The 27,221-nt window shown below is 36.5% G+C and overlaps 3 protein-coding genes across 3 annotated transcripts; 2 read left to right on the top strand and 1 right to left on the bottom strand.

Annotated features, from left to right (window-relative positions):
* Positions 1-8,227: 8,227 nt before the first annotated feature.
* LOC112008776 (uncharacterized) lies at positions 8,228-10,192 on the top strand. The gene is made up of 5 exons (XM_024041110.2): positions 8,228-8,360; positions 8,470-9,343; positions 9,431-9,517; positions 9,625-9,829; positions 9,931-10,192. Exons 2-5 carry the CDS (start codon positions 8,498-8,500, stop codon positions 10,158-10,160), a joined length of 1,368 nt encoding a protein of 455 aa, XP_023896878.1. The 5' UTR covers positions 8,228-8,360; positions 8,470-8,497; the 3' UTR covers positions 10,161-10,192.
* Positions 10,193-10,523: 331 nt separating this feature from the next.
* LOC136067291 (uncharacterized) lies at positions 10,524-13,470 on the bottom strand. Its single transcript, XM_065772919.1, has 8 exons — positions 13,147-13,470; positions 12,973-13,059; positions 12,661-12,865; positions 12,451-12,559; positions 11,131-11,306; positions 10,929-11,009; positions 10,761-10,820; positions 10,524-10,628 (listed from the first exon to the last, which is right to left on the bottom strand). Exons 1-7 carry the CDS (start codon positions 13,270-13,272, stop codon positions 10,762-10,764), a joined length of 843 nt encoding a protein of 280 aa, XP_065628991.1. The 5' UTR covers positions 13,273-13,470; the 3' UTR covers positions 10,524-10,628; position 10,761.
* Positions 13,471-23,885: 10,415 nt separating this feature from the next.
* On the top strand, positions 23,886-26,551 carry LOC136067297 (uncharacterized). The gene is made up of 4 exons (XM_065772936.1): positions 23,886-23,967; positions 24,488-25,500; positions 25,609-26,412; positions 26,528-26,551. The coding sequence occupies exons 1-4, from the start codon at positions 23,886-23,888 to the stop codon at positions 26,549-26,551; spliced, it is 1,923 nt and encodes a 640-aa protein (XP_065629008.1).
* Positions 26,552-27,221: the final 670 nt, after the last annotated feature.

Raw genomic sequence — 27,221 nt, forward strand, 5'->3', positions numbered from 1 at the left:
AAATTAGTGTATTGCAACATCAAGAAAACTCATTTTTTATTTTGATTGTTAGCTATATCAACGATTTTCATTGAGAGACAAAAATAAGAACTAAATTGACACGATATTGAAAAATTAGGAACCAAATTAAAATATAGTGTAAATAATAAAGACCAAATATGCAGTTTCTCCTTATATATATTATCATGTATACGTCTTTTATAGTAAAATTTATAGAAATTTGAATGTTTTCTAAATGCAATCCTAGGAAATAATGGGCACAAGTTCTTAATAACCTTCCTAATATTTCCTCTTATTTTTATTAAAAATATTTAATTTTTTTGATGATTTTATTTTGTAAAAATTTAAATTAAATAGGGTATTTTTAGATTTTTTTTTTTTTTTTTTGGGGGGGGGTGTGGTGCGCGGGGGTTTAAAATGTTTAAAATTAAGATTAAGAAGCAGGTGGAGTATTTACCAATAAAAGTAAATACTCTCTCGATTTACCCACACTGATTACTTAAGCCAAAAACTTCTCTCCCACTCCTTTTACAACGCGTGAGGTTCACTCTCCGATAAGAAAGAAAGAGCTAGAGTCTACGTGGCATTCACGTGCCGCTTGATACGTGGGATTCACGTAAGTTCGGTGTGGCCCCTCACTGTCTCAACCTCGGTAAAAACCTAAGCAAAACCAGACGTGTGTACACTTGGCGACTGTGGATTTGTTATTTGGTCACTATTCTCAATTGGCTGGCTAAAGCCGCGAAAAATCGCGAATTTCAAAAAAAAATTGGGGAAATATAAGAGGGGAAACAGAAATATTGTGATAAGGATCACCCATTTTTTGGCTTCGTGACGATATTACCCCTACACAGTGGCTCAGATTGTCGCTGACTCCTCTCCTACCAAAATAATGCAAAACTTTGCTTATATGCCACTGTACTTTCTGATTTTATCGTGAACCTGGCAGGCTAGGGTGTTTTCTCTCATTTTGGCCCCCAGGTTATATTGCTGGGATCAAAAAATTATAAACTCTCAATTTACATATGGTTATTTGAGTTTCATAAGACGTTCTGCTAATAAACCAATTGGGATAATCATGTAAATAGTGCATGAACTCAATAAATACTATTTAAAAAAAAAAAAAAAAGGTCAAGACTGAAAAAAAAATTTTGGCCCAAGCAAACATTCATGTTAAGTTGGAGAATACTTATTCCTTAGCTATATGCCTATATGTAATTATGTATAAGGTATTTACATTTATTATATTGATTATATTAAATAGGATGATTTTATTTGACAATACGTATAATATTAGGAAAAGTTTTGTGAAAAATGTATTTCTATTATAATAATTTTTAATTAATATTATTAAATCAGTTCCGAAATCAAATTAATTTGAAGGCCTTATGTAATTTAATTAAAATATATTTGGGGAACATCAAAACATTGTGTAATCCTTTTTTTTTTTTTTTTGGCAATATGTATGTTGTAATTGTTTTTAACTAGGACAGTAAAAAAACCTGTTTAGACCATATTGACTGGAAATTTGGGTTGCTTCACTTTTCTGAGGTATCTGGTCAATTTCAGTCCTCCATTATAAAAATTTTGGATTATGGTCCAATCCCGGTTTTGCAACCAAAAAAGAAAAAGAAAAAAAAGAACCGAGCCAAACCAATATTATGCACATATAATTTATATATATATATATATATAACTCTAATGACCTAACTCTCTCATTCTTTCCTCCCATTCTATTCTAATACAACCGAACATATATTTGGCATTTTGAATTAACTAGTTTTTTAAAAAAATAAAAAAAATCCAAATTTATTTTGCAAAAGCCCAAAAAATTGTATGCCCAACAATGCAACCCCAAGACTAAAACTCTGAATCGGATTGACTAGGACCAATTGGAACCAGACGGATTGAGACTAGACACTTATTCGGATAGGTTTGGTCGAGGCTTTTATGGGATCAAACGGACTGGTTTGGTCCCAAGAAATGCAAAAATCAGACTAGACAGACCATTACTCCCTTATTTTTAACTGACATTTATTAATTTAAGAAAGAACAAAACCAAGAAAGAGAGAGAAATGGTACTAATTTTAATAATTTTATTTACTCTGGTTTTGCAACTAACGTGTAATAACTAATAATTCTTTTCTTTTGAATATACATCACTGTAAGTTTTTTTTAAAAAAACCTTCTTCCTTCTCTCCGTGTGTTTGTTAAAAATACTTAGTATTCTAAAAAAATAATAATAATAATAATTCTTCTCTTTTTTCTCACCTTTTATATTTTAGTTACATATTTTTCAAATACATTATACATTACAACCTTCATTTTCCTTTATATTTAATTATAAATACTCATTATAATTTTTTTCTTGTCTTAATAATTGAGAAGAAGAAAGAGAGAGAAAATTCCAAGAAAATTTGTTTTCTCGGTTTAAGACATTACACATGAACCTTACGTTGTTGCCCTCAAATTGCTTACCATGTACCTACAACTCTGTCTTAAGAATGTAGTGTGGGCAATGATACGTCTCACAATAAGGGCAAAGATGTTGGTGGTGATATGAGTTGCAATTAATGGAGAGAGAGAGAGAGAGAGAGAGAGAGAGAGAGAGAGAGAGAGAGAGAGAGAGAGAGAGAGAGAGAGAATATTTTAAAATTATAGGAAAAAGAGAATTTTACATTAAAATTCAACTACAAATTTGGCTATATCAATTATATCGCTCTTGCTTTTTTAAACATTAAAATTTCCCATTGTCTTTACATCCACCAAATATATATATATATATATATCACGGTAACAAAGAGTTAAGATCGAATTATGATTGACTTTCAAAAAAAAAAATCGAATTATGATTGCAAGGATAGGGAAAGGTTATCCACATTAAAGCAACTACTGTTTTTGATCAACCTAAAATTCATTTTTGTCTTTTGAAACATCCTATAATTTTTTTTATAGAGAATTTCAACCTATGACGTCTGCTCATGATGAGTACTCTTTATCATTAGATCAAGATACCAATTAATTTTTGGTGTAGGCGGTATGAGAAGGCTTACCCAAGGAACATCCCATTAATTTTGATTAAACTAATTTAAAACATGTTGATGCGTTTATATGGGTAACTCTATCCGTTTGATATTGTAAATGCACATCTAAATTGCATAAATAGCTATCATTAGGAATAGATACCGTATGCAGGAACTCTCTTTAAACAAAAAAAAAAAAAAAACTTGCATAAAGACCTAAATTGAAGCTACATTTTTTTAGTAAATAATTAAAACCTACATTTTTTTAATACAGAGGCAATTATACTTCCTTTATTACGGTTGTACTAGTGTATAGTTTCATGCATATGTACACATACAATTAAAAACAATCACAATTATACAATTCAAATTATACATGTGGGAGGGGCAAGATCCAAGTACGGAATAGGGCTCATGGGATGGAAGGGCCCATCCATGCTTAAGTTCTAACCCAACACGCGGATGAGAATCCAAGGAGGAAGGATGAGGAGACCAACTCCCCAAGGAGCGAGCCTACCTTGGGAAGTGTTGAGCAGGCCATTTGCCCCAAAGGACAAGATACCGAGGAAGACGGTAAAGGCGTGCAAGTCAAGAATAAGGGAAATATCCAAGTAAAGTGGCCACCACCTCTGCATTCAATGCACTGTACCAACTTAGTTAGCCGCATTGATGAAGGAATGACCCCTAAACAATAATCTCATAGCTCACAACACACTCTACCACCTCCAGCAAAGCCCTGATGGGACAAGCATCCAAACTAAGGCCTTTGACTGTACAAGTGGAGGGCTAAGATGCAATTAGATTGACCATATAAGGAAAGGAAACCCCTCCAAATGGGGGGACGAAGAATTAAAAGAGAAAAGATAAACTATGTAGTATAATCCTGTATTTGAGACTTGAAACTTTTTATGAACATTTGCTCCTCAGACAGACCCGAGGTAGTGTTAATCCCAAATTTAGTTTCCCTTTTTATTATTCATTCAACTTTCTTTACTAACCTAAAAACTGGATCATACAAGTGTATTAAAGTTGACATTGGAAGCCCATACTCAAACAAATTAATTGCATTGGGCCTTCTAAACCTAGCTCCTCTATTCTAAGTGGACTTAGCCTTTTTTGGGCTTGTACAGTACATTTTTTAAAGAAGATATTCAAATTATATATCGTATTAGCTTACATTTTTTATAAAACCATACATTTCTACAATATATAATGGTTTCTCATTATATATACTTGTGCATAATCCACGCATATGCACGGTACAATTAAAAAAATTATAAGTACCCACATATATGGATTCAACTTATACTCTCTTTCTCTCTTTTATTTTTTATTTTTTATTTTGGATATACATGAGTTTACTTTGGGTTTTTTGATGATTTTTTTTTTAGACTATTTGCCTTTTGCATTTCATTAACTCACCTAAAACAAAAATTAAAAAAACTTAAATAGGGTAAGAAACAAATGATTTTACATTTACAAATGATTTTATAATATTTTACAAATAATTAATGTGACAAATTTTTACTACTTTGCATATGGCCCACAGCCACAAATCTTTAGAGCTCACTTGATAAGTTGATATCACTTATCAAAGTCAAAGGCTCAAAGGCATGTCATTATTTTCTATTTTGTACCCCTTGTTCTTCACAATTCAATGATTGTTTTCCAAGTCACATATTTTATTTGTTTATTTAAATTTTTGATAGGGACTCACATTTATTTTGGTATCGCAACAATTGCAAGTTGGCCATAAATAATAAACAAGCTATCCTCAAATAAAATACTACTCCTTAATGAGCAGTGGGTGGAGCACACGTGACCAAAAAACACATTAATTTAACCTCACAACACAAACACATCACATCACATCGAATAAGCGGGGTTAAACTTGAATCTGCAATAGGCCAATCAATAGCTTCCAATTCCATCCCATTCTATAATAAGTTTCGAAAACACAGTTTACGCATTTCCCGCCCTTGGAGAGACATAAAACGAATCTTTGCATAGAAAAAAAAAAAAGTATGGTTTTACTTTATTTATTTTAATAAAGTAACTACAATTTAAAATGAAAATACAAAAAGATAGACACTTGTACTGCAGTTGGTAGTAGTAGAACAGTTGTGGAATTTTATTTCAAAATCAAGTAATAGAAACTATAGATATCAAAAAAAAAAGAGTAAGGGCCCGTTTGTATTAACCAATTCTCATCACTCAAACTGAGTTCTCATCACTCAAACTGAGAATTGGTGTGGGACCTACTAAAAACCTTGTGTTTGGCTTGATTTTCTGTTCTTGTTTTCATCACTCAAACTGAGTTTGAGTTGAGCTACAGTGCAGAAAACTGAAAACACCAAATTGGTGTTTTCAGTTTCTGAGTTACATAACTCAGTGGCAAAATTGTAATATTCTTGACCTCGTGGAGCCCATCGCTTTTGTATTGTCCCATCACTACTTGATCTCTCTCCAACCCGTTCTTCTCTCTGTCATTCTCCTTCTTCATTTTTTGTCAAAACTATGGTCACAACCCTCAACCCGAAGAAAAGAAAACCCAAACATCAAAAAAAAAAAAAAAAGAAGCAAACACCCAAGACACAAACACCACGGGTTGGCAAAAATCAACAAGGATGCAAAATACCACAAATAAATTTCTAAATAAAGTGTATAAAAGAGCTCAGCTTTTACAAGACCCATTATAAATTTCGAAATAAAATGTTCAAAGAGGGTTTCGCTTTGGGTATAAACCTTCAGATTGCTAAAATTCCAGAGAAAAAGGTTGATGGTGGGGAAGATCGATGCAGCGGCGTCGTGAGGAACGGTCTGAGCTCGGGGCGGCGCGGGTTGGCTGAGGTGGGCTCGGTGGGCGTGGTTAGGGTGAGTGCGTGCGTAAGGAGGTGTGAGGTTGGACAGCAGAGCCTTTTGTGTTTTTGTGGTTTGGAGTTGTGGTGTTCATTGAGAGTAGTCCGTGTGTATTCACTGAATAAGCCTTTTTTCTCTTCTATTTCTTTTCTTCTTCAAGGTGGATTTTTGCTCTTAGTTTCTTCTCTCTTTTCTTTTTTCTTTTCTTTCTTTCTTTGTTCTTCACTCTGATTTCTTCTTTTAGCTGCTTTTTTTTTTTTTTTTTCTTCAAGCGGTGATGGTAGAGATGGCTGAGTTTGGGTCTCCGATCTAAGGATTTGGGTTTAGGTTTTTTTGTTGTGGTTGTGGTGGTTTGAGGCTTGGTGGGTTTGGATTTTTGATTCATTCGGATTTTTTGGTGGAGGTTGTGGTTGTGTTGAGGGCTATTGGTAGTGGTGGTTGTGGTTGTGGTTGTGGATTTCTGGATTTGCCGTTGGTAGTGGTGGTGGTGGAGCTAGGTTGATGGTGGTGGATGAAGGATTTGCCGTTGGTGGTGGTGGAGCTGGGTTTCGGTGAAGCTGGGTTTGAAGAGTAGAAAAGAAAAGGGACGCGGGTAGCAACTGTATTCTTCTGTGCAGTGTCAGTGGGTGGGTCCATCATTTTGGCAAAAAGTAAAGTTAAAAACTGAGATACATGACTGAGTTTTGTGACCAAACAAAAGTGTTGGATTTTTTGAGTGATAGCGAAGTTTGAGTTATGAGTTATGGGTTTTCAGTTTGAGTTATAAAAACTGAGAACTAAGATATGAAAATTGAGACACCTCTAAACCAAACGGGCCCTAACAAATCCAATGGATCTATTTGAAAAATACATATTTAGATAATATATTAATATAGCATACAAAAGAAACATATTTTGATAATATAGCTTAGGAAATTAGAATTTGGGAAAATTACATTTTACCCACCTTTGGTTTGCTCGAAAAACACTTTGCCTACCTGTGGTTTAAAAATTGACACTTTACCTACCTGAGATTAGCTCCGTTTGTTTCTAGTTACCCACCTCTGTTAAAAATAAGGATAAATTTGTAAATTTGTAAATTTTTTATGTCTCTCTCCTCTCTAAACATAAAAAACTAAAAAAATTAAAGGAAAAGAAGATCTAAAAGCTAAGTTTTGTAAAAATTAAATCCTAACTTTTAAATCTTCTTTTCATGTATCAACTTTTAGATCTATTTTAACACTATGTACCATAAAATGTTACTATTGGGTTCCCCTCATAACCTTCGTCCCACATGCAACGGTGCCCAGGCCTAAGCCTTTTTTCTCTTCTATTTCTTTTCTTCTTCAAGGTGGATTTTTGCTCTTAGTTTCTTCTCTCTTTTCTTTTTTCTTTTCTTTCTTTCTTTGTTCTTCACTCTGATTTCTTCTTTTAGCTGCTTTTTTTTTTTTCTTCAAGCGGTGATGGTAGAGATGGCTGAGTTTGGGTCTCCGATCTAAGGATTTGGGTTTAGGTTTTTTTGTTGTGGTTGTGGTGGTTTGAGGCTTGGTGGGTTTGGATTTTTGATTCATTTGGATTTTTTGGTGGAGGTGGAGGTTGTGGTTGTGTTAAGGGCTATTGGTAGTGGTGGTTGTGGTTGTGGTTGTGGATTTCTGGATTTGCCGTTGGTGGTGGTGGTGGTGGAGCTAGGTTGATGGTGGTGGATGAAGGGTTTGCCGTTGGTGGTGGTGGAGCTGGGTTTCGGTGAAGCTGGGTTTGAAGAGCAGAAAAGAAAAGGGACGCGGGTAGCAACTGTATTCTTCTGTGCAGTGTCAATGGGTGGGTCCATCATTTTGGCAAAAAGTAAAGTTAAAAACTGAGATACATGACTGAGTTTTGTGACCAAACAAAAGTGTTGGATTTTTTGAGTGATAGTGAAGTTTGAGTTGTGAGTTATGGGTTTTCAGTTTGAGTTATAAAAACTGAGAACTAAGATATGAAAACTGAGACACCTCTAAACCAAACGGGCCCTAACAAATCCAATGGATCTATTTGAAAAATACATATTTAGATAATATATTAATATAGCATACAAAAGAAACATATTTTGATTATATAGCTTAGGAAATTAGAATTTAGAAGTGATAATCTTTCTTTAAAAAAAAAAAAAAAACAACAAAAAAGAAAAAGAAAAGTTGAAAACAATGAAATCAGCGCAAAGAAAAAATGGAGACTAGTACAAATACAATTCACCAAAAATATAGGACCTCCAAGTGGAAAACGAAAACCTCGCCTTCCATAAGAGACAAAACGTCATCTCCCAGGGGTACTTTCGGCAATGCGAAAATTACAGGTGTGCTCTCTTTGTCTTTCTCATTCCCCGAGTCTTCTTTCAATTACATCAAGAAAGCCGAGCCGTACAGTCTCTTCCAATACCCCCAAACTCTCTCTCTCTCTCTTTTCCCACGAACCCTAATCTTTTTCTTCAAGAATATTCAATCCCTTCAATCGAGGCTACAGGTTTGTTCTTTAATTCAATCTTTTCCAATTTGAAGATTCACGTATTTGTTTCTTGCTCTCTATATTATTGAATTCCTCAAATTTTATTTATTTTTTTTGGAAAAATCAGATTTGAATCGATCTTTGTGTGTTTGTGTATGGCGAACGGTACGGATTCGGAGGAGTTCGTGTTGCTATCTCGGGTTCGAACGGGTCACAAGCGCGAGTTCGCCTTCGCAATGAAGGCGCAATCAGAGATCTGCGGGTCCTTGGGTCGGACCCGGTCCAGGAAGACCCGGAATGAGGATGTGGCGACCAATAGAAGCAAGAAATTGAAGAAGTCGGATCCAAAGGACGCCGAGAACGACGATGTTATGGATCAGAAGGCGAAGGATTTGGGAGATTCGGGCGATTCGATGAGCGAGGAGGAAGCGAAAAGCGACGTGGTGGACCTAACGAGCGACGACGAGCCAAAAGGCCACGTTGGAGAATCGGAATCGGCCGGAGAAGGGGTCTCCAAGGAGGACACGTCGATGCCGGTTTTCGACGAGGAATTGAAGGGTGGAGTGGTTGAAATGGTTCAGAATCCTGTGAAGGAAGAGGAATTAGTGTGCGAAAGCAAGCCGAATGTGAACGAAGAAGAGATGAAGGCGGAGCCGGGAGTCGAGAAAACGAATGAGGATTTGGCTAAGGATGAGAAGATTGAGGGGGTTTTGATTAATGAAGATGTCAAGCCGAAGAATGTGGCTCCAGAGACGCCTTCAAGGAGGTTTACTCGTTCGGCATTGAAGCCGAGGCAAGAGGAGAAGAGTAATGTGAAAGAGAGTGGTAAGAAAGTGGTTGCAAATGTTGATGATGGAGTAGGTAGTTCGTCGGGTATGGTTACAACGACTCCGGCTGATATGAGAATGTTGAAATTGAAGAAGTTTCCATCCAAGTTGAAGGATTTACTCGAGATGGGTATTCTCGAGGGAATGCCAGTTAAGTATGTCCGGGGTGCCAAGGTATTAATTTTAACATTGCTTGTTTATGTGTGGGAAATAAGTGGTTTTGGGTATGAAGTATTGGCTATGTGTCTTTTTGAATTGCAGGTTAGAGCAGCTGGAGAGACTGGGTTGAAAGGTGTGATTAGAGGTTCTGGGATATTGTGTTACTGTGCCAAATGCAAAGGGGTTGAAGTGAGTGTTTTTGGTTATTATTTTCAAGTAAGGTTTTTTGAGGACCCATTAATGTTGTTGTTGTTCTTATGAATCATTGTGTGCTTTATTTTTTATGTTGAATGTAGGTTCTTACACCCACCGTGTTTGAGCTGCATGCTGGCAGTGCAAATAAACGTCCACCGGAGTATATTTACCTGGAGAATGGGAACACTCTTCGTGATGTCATGAATGCGTGCCTAAATGCTTCGTTGGACACGTTGGATGAGTTTGTCCAAAATGCTATTGGTTGCACTGCTTTAAAGAAATCGTCCATCTGTTTGAATTGCAGAGGTTGCTTTTACATGCCTTTGATAGGATATAGTGTTCATCTGCATGCGTGTGTGTTTTCCTGGAAAAAAAATGTAATGTTTTGGATGTTTAATGGATTGCAGAGCCTATTCCTAAATCTTACAATGGGAAGTCAATGCTGCTATGTGAATCATGTGTGGAGTTGAAAAAGTCTCAAGTCACCCTAGCTCAAACAATTGATACTAGCAATAGGTATGCATTGTTAATATCCTGCCATTGCAGTTATATTGTTTTAGACCTTTCTGGCACTGCTGAGTTGACATTGTTTATAACATGGCTAGAGCTTGTTAGATTTGATTATCTTGAACTATAGAATTCATCATGAACATTGTGTGTAACAATTTAACAAAATAAATTATCATACTTATTATTTAGTTTTATAGATATTAAATTGTTAGTACACATTTCTGAGGTGAAATTAGTGTTTAGCAATTTCCAGATACATATACACTTAACAAACAAGAGCAAGTCAAATGAAAACATAATAAATAAATAAATAAAGAAAACTAATACAACTTATTTCCTGTCAATTTCTAAAAATCCTGTCTCCAAAATAAGCATGGACCCAGCCCATGGAAGTCTTGCCAGAATCATGTCAATTGGCAAATAAGGAAACAATTGATTTGGACTCAGATATACACCAGAAATACACCAACTACAGGACCACTGAGGAGATAAGACCACATGATTTGACCTCAACCACAAAAATGAGTAGAACAAATACTCACGGCTTGCGACGTGATGCCCAACCAGCATGAGCTTCAAACTGTGAGGGGCTGACCTGTTCAAAACATGCCAATAAGATTAATCTCTGGCACACACAATATTCAATAGAACATATAACCGCTCAGAAAGATTCCAAAAGAAAGAGAACATTTCTGGCATACATGATAATCAGAAGAAACCAATTTACCTCAGAGTTGCAGCAAGTACAATAAATTCCAATTCCCTTTTTGTAACCGACCAACAATTTCTGCCAACAAATCGCTACTCAGAAAAGAAATCTAATAAAATTAATGTATGTGTGCGTGTGTGTATATATATATGTGTGGTTTGTTGATATTCTATTCATTGCTACAACCTGTCCACGAGAATAATATGCCACTTCTGTCCCATCTGGCAGAACATCTTCTCAAAAACCAACTTATGCAAGCGTAGGTCCCTTTCAAAAGAATAAGAAGGAAAGGACAAAGTTTAAAATTCTAATTGGAATCACTACAAAACAGCAAATTACTGGACATGTATCAAATTGAACAGAATAATAAAATTAGAAAGATACTTACTTTCTAGTAATTCTTCCCTGGCTCTTACTTCGAGATGAGGTACACTTTGAAACATTGTCAATGACTTTGAAACATTGTCAAATGACTTTGAAACGTTGTCAAATGACTTTGCAACATTTTCAGATGACTTTGAAACATTTTCAGATGACTTTGGAACCAGAACTGGTTTTGGAGATCTGAAATAATTCAAAAAAATAAATCAATTTTAAATATCAGAGTTTATAAAATAAATCAAGAAAAGAAAACTGTTGCTTTTTATTATATAGATGATATTTTATTGGAGAATATGGAGGAAAATTCAAGTAATCAGCAGGTGAACAAAAATTGAGCCTATAATACAATCTAAATTTAAAAGGGTAAGAAAATCTAGGAATAAAAAAAAGCATTATAGCAGCCTACAACAACCTCATTTGATCATATCCCAAAACTATTGGTACAACAATAATTTTATATGCCACAAGAGAGTAACAGTCATCCACGTCATATAATAGGAAAAATAAACACCGATATAAACACAATCTATGTGTCACCATTCTAATTTACCTACACCTACCTTATTTAATCATAATGCGAGTCTAACTGTATAAAAAATGCTAAGTTTTAAAACCATGATGAAGGCAGAGTATAAAATCCTAGAATCATATTAGGTCTAGCAGGGCACAACAAAGTAGCATCATAAACTTACCTAGTAAGTTTAAGCTTGCCTCTAAAGCACCTCCTTGATAATATAGCCTATTTGCGTTCTTCATTTTTTATAAGAGCTATTTCTGTTTCTTTATTATACTCCCCATCTACTAGCGCTAACAGTCATTAACAACAAACTAATGAAGGAAAGTCCATAATTAGCAGGGAAATTTGAAAGATGAGCAATTCATTGAACCCTAAAAGTTCAAAATTTAAGAAGTCTTAAAAATAAGGTAATGCATTTAAATTCAATACCTATCTCTTCATCGCTACAATGAAACTTATAATTTACCAAAGAAATCACAACCATAATCGGTCCCCTAAGCATCATGTCTGAACACCATCTGTCCTAATTGAAGACTTCCAGAAGGTTCAAAGTGTATATGTATCTGGAAATTGCTAAACACTAATTTCACCTCAGAAATGTGTACTAACAATTTAATATCTATAAAACTAAATAATAAGTATGATAATTTATTTTGTTAAATTGTTACACACAATGTTCATGATGAATTCTATAGTTCAAGATAATCAAATCTAACAAGCTCTAGCCATGTTATAAACAATGTCAACTCAGCAGTGCCAGAAAGGTCTAAAACAATATAACTGCAATGGCAGGATATTAACAATGCATACCTATTGCTAGTATCAATTGTTTGAGCTAGGGTGACTTGAGACTTTTTCAACTCCACACATGATTCACATAGCAGCATTGACTTCCCATTGTAAGATTTAGGAATAGGCTCTGCAATCCATTAAACATCCAAAACATTACATTTTTTTTCCAGGAAAACACACACGCATGCAGATGAACACTATATCCTATCAAAGGCATGTAAAAGCAACCTCTGCAATTCAAACAGATGGACGATTTCTTTAAAGCAGTGCAACCAATAGCATTTTGGACAAACTCATCCAACGTGTCCAACGAAGCATTTAGGCACGCATTCATGACATCACGAAGAGTGTTCCCATTCTCCAGGTAAATATACTCCGGTGGACGTTTATTTGCACTGCCAGCATGCAGCTCAAACACGGTGGGTGTAAGAACCTACATTCAACATAAAAAATAAAGCACACAATGATTCATAAGAACAACAACAACATTAATGGGTCCTCAAAAAACCTTACTTGAAAATAATAACCAAAAACACTCACTTCAACCCCTTTGCATTTGGCACAGTAACACAATATCCCAGAACCTCTAATCACACCTTTCAACCCAGTCTCTCCAGCTGCTCTAACCTGCAATTCAAAAAGACACATAGCCAATACTTCATACCCAAAACCACTTATTTCCCACACATAAACAAGCAATGTTAAAATTAATACCTTGGCACCCCGGACATACTTAACTGGCATTCCCTCGAGAATACCCATCTCGAGTAAATCCTTCAACTTGGATGGAAACTTCTTCAATTTCAACATTCTCATATCAGCCGGAGTCGTTGTAACCATACCCGACGAACTACCTACTCCATCATCAACATTTGCAACCACTTTCTTACCACTCTCTTTCACATTACTCTTCTCCTCTTGCCTCGGCTTCAATGCCGAACGAGTAAACCTCCTTGAAGGCGTCTCTGGAGCCACATTCTTCGGCTTGACATCTTCATTAATCAAAACCCCCTCAATCTTCTCATCCTTAGCCAAATCCTCATTNAAAAAAAAAAAAAAAAAAAAAAAAAACTTTGAATGCAGATATTTGTAAACAGGGAAAGGCTTAGTGATTTCTGTAATCCAAAATAGGAAAAAAAAATATCGAAAAATTGAGAAAACAAACATTTTCATGGAGAACCCAAAAACCCAAAACAAAAAGGAATCAAAGCCAAGATCAAATCTAAACGTATCCAACAAAAAAAACTCAATAATAAGTAATATTTCATACCCAAGTCTTAAAAAATGAAGAAAAACGTACCGGAGCCGGTTCTGATACCCGCAGATCTCTGATTGCGCCTTCATTGCGAAGGCGAACTCGCGCTTGTGACCCGTTCGAACCCAACATAGCAACACGAACTCCTTCGAATCTGTACCGTTCGCCATACACACACACACACAAAGATCGATTCAAATCTGATTTTTCAAAAAAATTTAAAAATTTGAGGAATTCAATAATATAGAGAGCAAGAAACAAATACGTGAATCTTGAATCGGAAAAAGATTGAATTAAAGAACAAACTTGTAGCCTGGATTGAAGGGATTGAATATTCTTGAAGAAAAAGATTAGGGTTCGTGAGAAGAGAGAGAGAGAGTTTGGGGATATTGGAAGAGACTGTACGGCTCTTCTTCATCTTGAATGGTGTCTGATGTTTTGGGTTTCAGTTTTTGATCTCTCGATCTCTCTCTCCGTCTTCGTTCTCCGTTCCCTGTCTTTCATCACTTCTCAATTTCCATTTGCATATATGCTTTAATTTTAACCGGTTATTTTGTTGTTATTTATAACAACAGGCTTTTAAACGGTGTGTAGCGGGGGAATGAGCAGAATAATCATGATTAAGAAGAGTTTTTGTTTAGTTAGACAACGCGTGAAACTATAAAGGAAATTAGGCATCTCGAGTTTTAGAAAATCGAGATCCATTTACATAAATCTCGCGTTTTAGAAACTCGAGTTCCATGCAAAAAAAATTATAGTTTTATCGCCCCTATAGTGGCGTTTTTAAGTCTTATAGTGACGTTTTAAAACCCTATAGCGGCGTTTTTCTGCAAAAATTTTTCAGAAGTGTTTAATACCAGGTTCAGTGAGCCCTATAGTGGCGTTTTTATGCCCTATACTGATGTTTTAAAGCCCTATAGTGGCGTTTTTCGGCTAAATTTTTTTTATAACTCCATTTTTAAGCCCTATAGTGACGTTTTTAAGTCCTATAGCGGCGTTTTCTGAACTCGAGTTTTTAAAACTCGATTTTCACTTGGATTTTTTTTACAAATCAAGCCTCAAAAACTTGATTTTTATCATGGAACTCGAGTTTTAAACACTCGAGATGCTAGTTTTCAAAATTCTTTTGCAACGTGACAACTAACTAAATTTTTTAATATTTATTGTTATTTAGAAAAAAAATTCGTGTGTAGCAATACCAAACAACCTAATTTATCGCCTTTTTATTTAAACGTGTCACTACCTCCTTAAATGTAAGAACCAATTTTCTTTCTCTTAATTGCAACGCCTTGTTTTTATATTTTAATTTAACGGGTTTTTTTTCTAACCGGTTTTTTAATTGCAAGCGTGGCAGAGTTTTGAAGTACCAAACGTTGCAACGTACGGATTTTTAAAAGAAAAATTGAATACGTGTCAGTATTTTAAGGGCGTCATTTTACCTAACGTGTCAGCACCCGATAAAAGCTTCTGCTATTATATATAGTATTAGATTAGATTAGATATCCACAATGTTGCAACTTGCAAGTCACAAACCTTAATCAAACAATAAATCTAGGATAAAACACACAAATAATCCTAAGGTTTAAGCCAGCTAATACTAAATATTATTAAGACTTTTTAAAAATATCAAATTTATTTGGTTAAAGGATGAAAAATATTAAAAAGATGAAAAAAAATAGATGGATGAAAAACTCATTTATTTAGTTAAGAACAAAATAAAATAATAGAAAATGTAGTTTATAAATTTATTCTCATGTTTATTAAATAAATAAAAAATCTTTCAATAATTTAGAAGGAAAAAATAAAATAAAATAAAATAAAACAACAGCAACAACAACGTACAATAGAAGGATGGAAATGGGTAAATAGGAACTCTTCTTTCCATTTTCTCCCCAGTTGGAGAGATGAAATTTTGATGGGGTTGGAGATAAAACAATTAAGCCCTACCAAACAACCTTTCTTCCCATTTTCTCATCTATTTTCCCCTTTCATTTTACCATCCTCCCCCCAAATCACTACCAACCAAACAAAGTGTAAGCACAAACAACACTTGACATTGTTTGAAAGTGTTTTATTCCATTAAGTCTTTTGCTTCTTTCCAATAGCATTTCTTAACTACATGAGTCTTACATTCAATGCACTATGGAAATTATATGCTCGAAAGACTGTTTAGGAAACTAATGGTAGATACATAGAAACCAGAAATGGAGAAAGAAGCAGAGAGAATAGGGTAATTTTCAAAATAAGTAAAAGAAGGTTATAAAAATTGATTAAGGAGTCAGCACTTACTTCATGCATGGTTTTAAAGGAAAATCAAACAGGAAATAGAAAAACCTTTTTACTTGATGGCTCATTGAATAAGGAAAACTGACGCGTGTTTCATTAAGGATAAGTTTGAGAATATCGTTATGAAATAGAAATATATGAGCAAATGCTGAAGAGCTGAAGAAGTCCAATTTTTTTCTTGGCCTCGTATTCCTTGGAAAATGCTATTCCCTCAGGCACTTTGGCTTATATGGCTCCAACGGAATAAGGTAATTTTTCGTAATGGAAGTTTTGATGCGAAGATAGCTGGTCATTGCATTAAAAAAGGAGCTAAGTTCTTTGCTATTGTGCCTGAAAATCCTATAAAACCAAGAAGAGTGTTGACTAGGGTGTCCTGGACTAAACCCCAAGAGGGATAAAGGAGAAAGAAACGGTAAAAAAAAAAACTACTCGAAATCTTAATGGTGACCCCAATCCTCGGGAGTGCTACCTGGTTCCCTTTCCTAGGTGGGGCAATGCCTCCCATCGTGCCATCTTCCCGAAACAATAAGGTAATCTTTGTCCATGCCTTTGCTTGAATCAGGCAGGCATGAGATTAACCTAACTGCGGGACCCTACACTTCATGAAATATTTTGTCTTTTCCCCTTTTTGGCAGTTATAGACCCAGTTCACATCATGCCAAGTGAGGTGAGTCCCCATTCTACGGTTTATGGCGTCTACGCATCCGAGGATCCTAAAAATGTTGGGAGAGCACTGGGTCAAGGTTAGCCTATAATTTATGAGGTAGTCCCTAGTTACTAATCCCATAGGAAGTTCCATCACGCCTTCAATAAAGGCAATCATGGGAATAACCACTGACTCAGGAGGTCGGTTCAAAACTAACCATTCACCCTCCTCGCAATGCCTAATTTCCACGCTATCAAGGATCCTAAATTAAGCCCTAAAGGTTGTCCTAGCCTCCTCGGTGTCTACTAACCTAGCATATCTACCCATGGTTTTTAAAAGGGCAAAGTGAGGAACTTATAAATAAAAAACAAAAAAAAACAAAAAAACAAAACGCAAGGAAAACCAACACACCTACTGCAGAAAGCAAAGAGCGCTCCTCGGGAGTGTTTTTCTCTTCGTCAAAAGTTGAAGTCGCCAGGATATCAAAAATGAGCCTTAGCCAACTTTGGATCCTCCTTTTATAGGAGTAAATAATGAGCAGTAAAATTCCCGCCCACAAATGAGAGGAAATAAAGGCCGTACGATTCTTATCAGACCATAGAACGTAGGGAGACAAGCAGCCGCCTGGCGCCATAAATGAGAGTTAGTGGATTCTGAAGCACCAGAAGCGTGCGAATGACAGATGAAGGGACGTTGATAGGTGTGAACGCATGTGGCATGTGCTTGTTCCACTTATGAAACTAAAACTTCATCTTTGTCTCATAGACAAATGGTGAAAGTTTTAGGGGGCTATTGTGGGTACTCAAGGACCGAGGAGGAAGTTGTAGAGTTAAAATACTGGGCTGGGGCCCGAAGAGGAATAGGAAAGGTCGTGGCATTGATTTGGGCACAACATTGAACGAGGGCCCAAGGAGCGATGATGCTCGAGGAAGGAGATGGATTCGCTGAAGTGCCATACAGCGTTCTATAGAGTGAATTGCAAACTGAAGGAAATAAAGGTTAGTGGCAGACAAGGAATCGCTGGGCTGGAGCTGCTTGTCACATCCAAATTAAATGGTGTACACCAACTTTATTAGTCACATTAAATGAGGAAGTGACCTGAACAGTATTAGCCACAGCTACACCAGCTACCGCCACCACCTACTTTAGATGCAAAAGGTGACAGGTGTTGAAGAGGGATGAAGGTCAGATAGAGATGGACGGAGAGGATGCAATGGGAAAGGGCTATAAAAAGAGGAGGTTTGGGATTCTTTTGGGGACTTTTGGGGCTGGCCTTTAGAGGAGCCTCTGAGAAAAGTTGTTCATCTAGTTCTAAGTATAAACTGGATTTTGCCCAAGGATAGCTCTCAGGCTGAACCCATGCTTGTTGTTCTATTCCATCTCTTATAAATTCTATTGGTTTGGACCAAGTTTAACAAATTCAGTCCATTGCTTTAAGTGGGCTAGTATGCAAACATTTTTTGGGTCCTTACAATATGAATTTTGCCATATTAGTATTTTCTATTCATGGTAATAACTTTTTGAAAGTTAACCCAAAAGAAAAAAAAAAAAAAAAAAACTTTTTGAAACATTTTAATAAAATATAAAGACGATTTTAAAATAAAAATATCAAATTTTGAAGGCCAAATATATAATGTAGCATCCACATCAGTCCGTGGATAGTCTTGCAAAATATAAAAAGCAGCCCTTTTTACACATTTTGGCCAAAAAAACACCAACATCAATGGGTGTAAAATTATGCAAAATATACACCCGGCTGTGAAAATAAACAATAACCGTGTATATATACATTGTTACTATTCATGTGTAAACGATTTTTATATATTTTTTCTCTCTCCTCTATCAAACTACCTCTCTTCCCCAACAATTACAACAATCCAGCGTGCCAGAATAACCACCCAACCACCAAACCCAGCGCCACCACCAAACACCGCAACCTAGCACAGAGTATTACACAAAATCAACAGAAAATTAACCCAAAATCAATGAAAAAGCAATTAAAAAATCCAACTCAAAATCAAGACAAACCCATTGAAAACCTAACTCAAAATCAATCAAAACTCACCGATAAACCCAACCCAAAAACAATCCAACCCCATTGGAAAACCCAGCCCAAACCATACTCAATGGAAAACTCACATGAAATGCCCAACGAAGCAGGATCTGCTGCCACTGCTGCCGCCTGATGGTCTTTCATTGTTGCCACCAGATCTTCCATTGCTGTAGTTGGTTGGAGGTGGGAGGCGAAGGGTCGATGGTGGAGGAAGAGAGGTAGGGGCGAAGGAAAGAGGGAGGGTGAAAGCGAGAGGGAGGCCAAATCGGTAGAGGGCTGAGGCGGCCAGTTGGATTGGCAACAAGCTAGATCGGTGGCGACAGCGGGCTAGGTGAGGCGGCTGTGAGGAAGAGAGTGAGGGAAAGAGAGGAACGGGTGAGAGATTTTTTTTTTTTTTTTTTTTGGGAGGAATGTGAGAGAGCTGATGTTGTGGGTGTTTATGAGAGAGAATGGTATTAATAAATAATAATAATAAAAACAATAAATAATATTATTTAATTAGAAAAGATTTGTAAAATAGATAAACTGATATGGGTGTTTTAAAAATGTGGTAGTGTAAAATAAAAATAAAAAAAGTAAGTTTTTAGTATAAAATAGACGAAAATTTTAGACGGACTGATATGGTTGCTCTAAAGGATATATTTACGATGTTTTGTCTTCATTACTTGTCTCTCCTACCTTTCACGGAAATATTATATCAAACAAGGGTATTTTGGACAGTATGCTAACCTCTATCACTTCCTGACAGGAACTTCAACGATTTGAATAAATGGGAGATGCCTTCTATTAGTACAATGGTTAAAAGGTGATGAGGACCGGACTGAATGAAATGGATGATACAAGAGGTTTCCATTTAAAATGTATATATATATATATATATATACACACGTGTGTGTGTGTAATATTTAGCTATATATTTTAATTACAAAAAAAAAATATTTTAGTCATTTTATTGGTCAGTAAAATGGAGTCTTTTGACTGAATATTACTGAATTTGGGGTATTTTTGCGTTATCGGCACTGTTTGAACTTATTTAGGGAATGAGGAGAGAGAGTGAATTTCGGCAACGGTGTTGCCAAAATTCAACAAAGTATTAGAAAGAAAGTGAAAAAGGAGGAGAGAGAAAATTTGGAATTNTTTAATTAGAAAAGATTTGTAAAATAGATAAACTGATATGGGTGTTTTAAAAATGTGGTAGTGTAAAATAAAAATAAAAAAAGTAAGTTTTTAGTATAAAATAGACGAAAATTTTAGACGGACTGATATGGTTGCTCTAAAGGATATATTTACGATGTTTTGTCTTCATTACTTGTCTCTCCTACCTTTCACGGAAATATTATATCAAACAAGGGTATTTTGGACAGTATGCTAACCTCTATCACTTCCTGACAGGAACTTCAACGATTTGAATAAATGGGAGATGCCTTCTATTAGTACAATGGTTAAAAGGTGATGAGGACCGGACTGAATGAAATGGATGATACAAGAGGTTTCCATTTAAAATGTATATATATATATATATATATCACACGTGTGTGTGTGTAATATTTAGCTATATATTTTAATTACAAAAAAAAATATTTTAGTCATTTTATTGGTCAGTAAAATGGAGTCTTTTGACTGAATATTACTGAATTTGGGGTATTTTTGCGTTATCGGCACTGTTTGAACTTATTTAGGGAATGAGGAGAGAGAGTGAATTTCGGCAACGGTGTTGCCAAAATTCCAACAAAGGTATTAGAAAGAAAGTGAAAAAGGAGGAGAGAGAAAATTTGGAATTTCGGCAATGGTATTATCGAAATTCCTGTTGCCCAAATAGCTGTCTGAGTGGGTGTGTGTGTGGGTGAGAAATGCTCGAAGTGTGGGTGCCCAAAAAAATTTCCCTATTGTGGCAATGGCATTGCCGAAATAGGGGAAAAAAAATTTCCCTATTGTGGCAATCCCATTGCCAAAAATGGGTGAAAAAAAAAAAAGGTGGTTGCCAAAATCTGGGGAAGAATTTAAAAAAATATAATGTTACATACACAATATTTTTACAACATTTTCACAATAAATCACATGTGATTTTTATAATAAATCAATGGTATTGTCACAATTGCCAAAGGTTTTTTTTCCCCCATTTCGGCAATGCTATTGCCACAAATCCATTCCACTTTTTTTTTTTTTTTGAGAAATGATATGCGCACACAATTTTTACAACAAATCCTAAATGACAGGTTGTTATTAGTTGTTATTGTTGGATTAAAAAAATAATCTCAGTATTAAATTTAAATTTGAACAAATAACAATTAATCACATATGCCCATAACGCATTATATTGTGAAAATGTTATAAAAATATTGTATTATATTTTTTTTAATTCTTCCCCAGATTTCGGCAACCACCTTCTTCTTCTTTTCTTTTCTTTTTTTTTCACCCATTTTCGGCAATGGGATTGCCACAATAGGGGAAAAAAAATTTCCCGATTGTGGCAATCCCATTGCCGAAAATGGGTAAAAAAAAAAAAAAAAAGTAGTTGCCAAAATCTTGGGAAGAATTATAAAATATATAATGTGTTACGTACACAATATTTTTACAGTATTTTCACAATATAATGCGTTATGGGCATATGTGATTAATTGTTATTAGTTCAAATTTAAATTTAACACTGAGATTACTTTTTTAATCCAACAATAACAACCTGTCATTTAAGATTTGTTATAAAAATTGTGTGCGCATATCATTTCTCAAAAAAAAAAAAATGTGGAATGGATTTGTGGCAATGGCATTGCCGAAATGGGGAAAAATATTTTTGGCAATTGTGGCGATACCATTGATTTATTGTGAAAATCACATGTGATTTATTGTGAAAAAAAAATGTTGTAAAAATATTGTGTACGTAACATTATTTTTTTTTTAATTCTTTCCCAAATTTCGGCAACCACCTTTTTTTTTTTTTTTTTTTTCTTTCCACCCATTTTTGGCAATGGGATTGCCACAATAGGGGGAAAAAAATTTCCCTATTTCAGCAATGCCATTGCCACAATAGGGAAATTTTTTTTGGGCACCCACACTTCGAGCACTTCTCACACACACACACACCCACTCAGTCAGCTATTTGGGCGGCAACAGGAATTTCGGTAATACCATTGCCAAAATTCTAAATTTTCTCTCTCCTCCTTTTTCACTTTCTCTCTCATACTTTTGTTGAAATTTTGTAAACGGTGTTGCCGAAATTCACTCTCTCTCCTTATTCCCCTAAATAAGTTCAAACAGTGTCTATAACGCAAAAATACCCCAAATTCAACAATATTCAGCCAGAAGACTCCAAAAATTAGGCTTTTATACTAAATTAGATTTTTACACTAGCTGATGTGAAACGAGACTTAAATTATACAAAATATAATAGAAAAATAACTTAAATATATTGACACCACAAAACACACACACATGAATTTTTCTATTTTCTTCTATTAAAATTAAAATTCAACTTAACTCTAATTTTTGTTGTTGCAATATTTTTGTTGTGTGCATAGCATAACTCTATTAAAAAAAATTTCTTCTTAATAATTTAATTTTAATGTGTCTATAGACTATAGTAATGCTTTATTAACCATTTAACTCAACTTAAATTTTTTGTTGTGTCCGCATCATTAATTTTGTTGTTACTCAATTTCTTGATTTTTGTGTTTACATTTATTGGACTTTTTTATTTAAGGTAGACAAATATTATATATATATATATATATATAAACAAAGTTTAGCTACAAAATTTTTTGTAGTCTTAAACTACAATCTTACTCAATAATTTTTTATTCAAGGTGAATTTTGACAAATCCACCATTAGATAAAATCATCTTCTTATATTCTCTATACTTGAAAATTTTCTAGAAAATTAAAGATCAATAATTATGTCATCAATAAATTGTTTAAATTGCAAGTTTTTGTATTTTAAAATTATGTATAAAATATAAGCTTATAAATCATATAGTAAATAATATCTGTAGGGACTCAATTTGGATTTGACCCTGAGTATGAATGGGTTTTCAGCCCAACAAGCCCAAACAATGAATTTTTAGAGCATGGGTCCAAGAACTAGTGTTGTATAACAGGTAAGGTTATACTCATCCAGTAACAAGGGATACTTTAGGTTCATTACTTGAGAAAAACTCTCATCGGCTTTCTCTCAGTCCGTCTCTCTTTTCTTTTCTCTTTTTTCCCTTTTAAAAAGCCTCTTTCCAATTTCATTCGTTTCTATTTTATATACTCCATTCTCCCCTTCGTTTCCATTGTACACGTGTAGTTCTTATAGTGGGAGCTCCTTTCTGTCCCATCCAGCACCTACCGGAACGTTCTGCTCAGTGGCCATAAAGCTGCTTAGTCACTGTTCAGGTATCACCTCCACATTAATGCAGCCAGAGGGTTAGCTGGAAAGCATTTAATGTGGAGGTGATGGCCTTGGAAGATATTTGCTACCTTCCCCGACTCCCCTTAGGTCTATACCCAATTTCTAGTTCAGATACAACTTTACGGAGTCTCCTCAATAAAATGAAAGTTACATTCACCTCGGACTTTGGCGTCCTCGGACGTACGTTGTGCCGCTGTATACAATATCCACTCCTTTCTCCATATTATCCATTTAATAATAATAAAACTTTTTTTAGGCTATCCTCGAATAACTAAGCGTCCTCGGATTGGGCCGTTGGCCCCGAGCCCACTTCTGAGGATTACTATATCTTTTTAACCAACAGGCCCCACAATAGCCCCTCAAAATCTCGCTTTTTGCCACCTCGGAAAAGGGAGATTTTGATATCCAGCCTTCATTTATTTCGTAAGTTTCCCCCACTTTCAGAATGTCTTTTTGTTTGCCCAAGGCACGCTCCTGACGTTTCGGCGTCATGAGCACGCCATTATTAAATGATAACTGCTCTGTTGTCCCACACGTTCAACGACCTGATGCAAATCTAACGGTGGGGGATCCTTTGCATTTATGGGCGGGGTTTTTCCGCTCCACTTTCTGTGCCCTTATAAAGTGCCTTTCAAATCAAATCTTTCTTCAGTTACAAATTACTCCTCTCAGCACGTATTCATTGAATCTGTCTTTCTCTCATTACTCCACGCTCTCATAAATACTAAGAGCCCGTCCGAGGAGCTTATTTTCCAAACCTGTAAGTTTCCTTAACCCTCCTAGTTTTCCATCTTCTGTATCAGTTTTTCTCTGCTACTGTTAGAAAATGGGTAGATTTAAGTATCTAGTTGATTCCGAGGAGCAAATAGAATCATTTAGGGCTAAGTATAGGATTCCCTCAACAGTGGGTATGAGATACGCTTCCCCAAACTTGGTTGCACGATAGAGAAACGGGAGAGGTAGTCATCCCATGGTAGCTTTTGTCGAGAGAGGGATGACTATCCCAATGGGTAGTCTGACGAGAAATTACCTTAGGTTCTTTAGGTTATCTCCCACGCAGTGCGCCTCGAATATGTTCAGGGTGCTTGGGAGCATAGAGGCTTTAAACGCCTTATACAATTTAGGTTTGACCCATCACGATGTGAACTGGGTATATAATCTCAATCATTTGAAAGATCAGGGATATTACCTTAAGTCTAGGTACCCTGCAGTAAGATTGATCCAGTGCCTCCCTACCTCAAACAAGGGTTTTAAAGACGATTTCCTTATTTTCTCCGGGAGTGGCACGATGGTTTGCCTTGTCCGACTGAAGAGGGACAACCAGGTGGTTTCCTAGGATGTATGTCCTGATAAGTCAGATTAATTTTTTAATTGAAGCAGTTTTTATTTCTAATGGAAATTTCCTTTTATGTTTTAATTACTTTGCAGACAAGCGCGCCACTAGACGCAATATCAGGCTGATCAATAGGGAGAGCCTAGATAGAATTCTGCGGTCCGAGGTGTATGTGAATCCCTCCAACCGCCAATTAAGAGCAGCACACTTAATACTCAAGTACAAACCTGCGTCCACAGCCTTTCAGGCTCCCAAGTACGTGATAAAGACAAAAGATCCTCAGCACCACCGTATCAGTATAGCCTTTGAGGGATTCATTGTTCCTGAGGCCACCCCTATTCCTGAAGGTGAGCCATTTACTGAACCATCGCCTGAGGCCACTCTTTCTATAGGAGTTTCATCATCACGCTCCGTTCCCCAAAAAATGAGAGAAGAAGAAGAAAAAGAAAAAGAGGCCGAAGAAGAAGAAGAAAAAGAGGAAGAAAAAGAAGAAGAAGAAGAAGACGACACCCCAGGAGGGCTTGTAGAGTTACCTGATTCTGCCGACGAATTTGAAGTTTTTGATCAACCCCAATCTCCTGAGGTGACTTCTAAGAAAATGGTTATCCAAAGGAGAAGTCAGAGGAGTTTAAAAGAAGTAATTAAAGGCCAACCTGGCAAGGTGGTGGAAAAGCAAGTTCAGGTCAACCCTCCATCTCTCCCTCTTCCGCCTCCTCTGTCATCCCAACCAACTGTGACTGAGCCCAGTGATCCGAAGAGGAGGAGAGAGCCGAAGGGCAAAGAAGTGACGGACGCAGGGAGGACTCACACTACCGGTGAGGGTGAGGACCAAAGGGCTACTAAGCAGCAGAAAACAAGTCATGGGTCACAACGAGGGGTGGATAAAACAACAACTCAGTCCTCGGATCCCGAGGCTTGGCTCCCAACCCCTATGCTCGATAAAAGGCCTCTGAGGGAGGATGCTTCAATTAGGGACTTTAGTGGCGGACTTGGATGCCGAGTTGCCTCAGCATTAGAGGAAACACTTCTTCTTCCCAGGGACATGGCTAAGCTGAGAGCGATCAAGAGGGACGAGGTCTTTCAAAATACCAAAAGATATTTAGGCATGGTACGACGCTTTTACTGTTACATTTTTATTATTATCTTTATTTTGTTATTTTTTATTTATTTTAGTTTTATCTATTTTGTTGCGTATTTCTAACTCCTTTTTCTCTAGGCCGTTCAAGCCACCTTCAGGCTGGAGGAAATAGCCGAGTCCTACTACAATCAAATGGACGAGGAGAGGAAGAAAAAGATAACAGCTGTACACACACTGAATGCTTCCGAGCAAAACATTGTGCAGCTGAAGAAGAAGTTAGTAGCCAAGGAAAATGCTCGGAAGAGTGCTGATTCGACTCTAGAGGGGTTCCAAAGACAGGCCGAGGACCAAGGGCGGCTTCTGCGTGACGCCAACGCCCAGTTAGCAGCCTCTAAGGAACAGGTGCTGACCCTGCAGAAACAACTGGAAGAAGTCCAGAAGCTCAGAGATCAGGCTGAGAAAGCCAAAGCCGAGGCTGAAAAAGAAAGAGACGTCGCTGAGCAGCAGGGTTACAATGTGGGCGTTGCCGAAACAGAGGACACTTTCCGAGCTGAGGTGCCCGTCGTGTGCCGGGAATACTGTGCCTTGACCTGGCAAGAGGCTCTCGACCGAGCTGGAGTTGAATCCTCCTCAGAGTTGAGGAAACCTGAAAATATCTACTTCCCTCCAGCTATTCGGGCCTCCACTCCCTCTACCCCACAAGGGGAGGTATCTTTTATTGTTGCTGAGCCACCCAAGGAAGTTCAGACTCAGGCTCCTCCCACACTCAGTCAGCAGGAGCAATTACCAGTGCTTGAAAAAGCAAAGGATCCATCCTCGGCCAAAGAAGTAGCAGGATCCAAAGGCGGAGCGGCCTCTCACACTTTTGAACAGGCCTTAGCCTCAACTACCCTGCCTGCTGGAGATGCTCCCATGGCGCAGGAAAAGGACGTTCCTCATGAGGTAGCTGGCAAAGCCCCTCCAAAGCTTCAAATAAAGTTAACCAAATTGTTGCTTGTAGTCAAATTCCTTTTAGTGTCCTTTTTATCTCTTTTTTTTTTTTTTAAATCCTTTCAAGGATGTTCCTGGTTGTAACGCGTAGTTCTTTTTTGGCAAGTTATAAGAGACATTTGGGGTTTCATTTATTACCTATATAATTTCATGTATGATTGTTTTTTATTACTTACGTTTGTTTATCTACCTTTCTTATGATCTCGGACTGTAAAAAGGATGAAAGTTGACATGATAGGGAAGAATCATAACTTTATACTCAATTATTGAGAACTCAAAGCAGGCTATAACAGTGACCTCCGCGGCTTTATAAAGGCTCCCTGTAACATTCATTAGAAAATTACACTTACCTAGGATAGCATTTTTACACTTCATCCAGAGGGGTACTGATCCCTTTGAAATGCTTTAAGTGATGCTCATAGCATTTACTTCGATATGTATCTCTAGTCACACGAACCCCTTTCAGAAGACCTAGATTCCAAGTAAGTTTGATGTCTAAATAGTTTGTTGTAGCTTAGTTTCAGTTTAATACTTACACTCATAGCGTAATGATTTCCACTAAGTTGTGGTCCGAGGACCTGACATACTTAGCTTCTATTTAATACTTCCATTCATACTGTACTAATTTCTACTAAGTTGTGGTCCGAGGACCTGACATGACTTAGTTTCTGTTTAATACTTCCATTCATAGTGTACTAATTTCCACTAAGTTGTGGTCCGAGGACCTGACATGACTTAGTTTCTGTTTAATACTTCCATTC

Source organism: Quercus suber, unplaced genomic scaffold, assembly GCF_002906115.3.
Source record: "Quercus suber isolate HL8 unplaced genomic scaffold, Cork oak 2.0 scaffold_66, whole genome shotgun sequence".
Taxonomy (NCBI): domain Eukaryota; kingdom Viridiplantae; phylum Streptophyta; class Magnoliopsida; order Fagales; family Fagaceae; genus Quercus; species Quercus suber.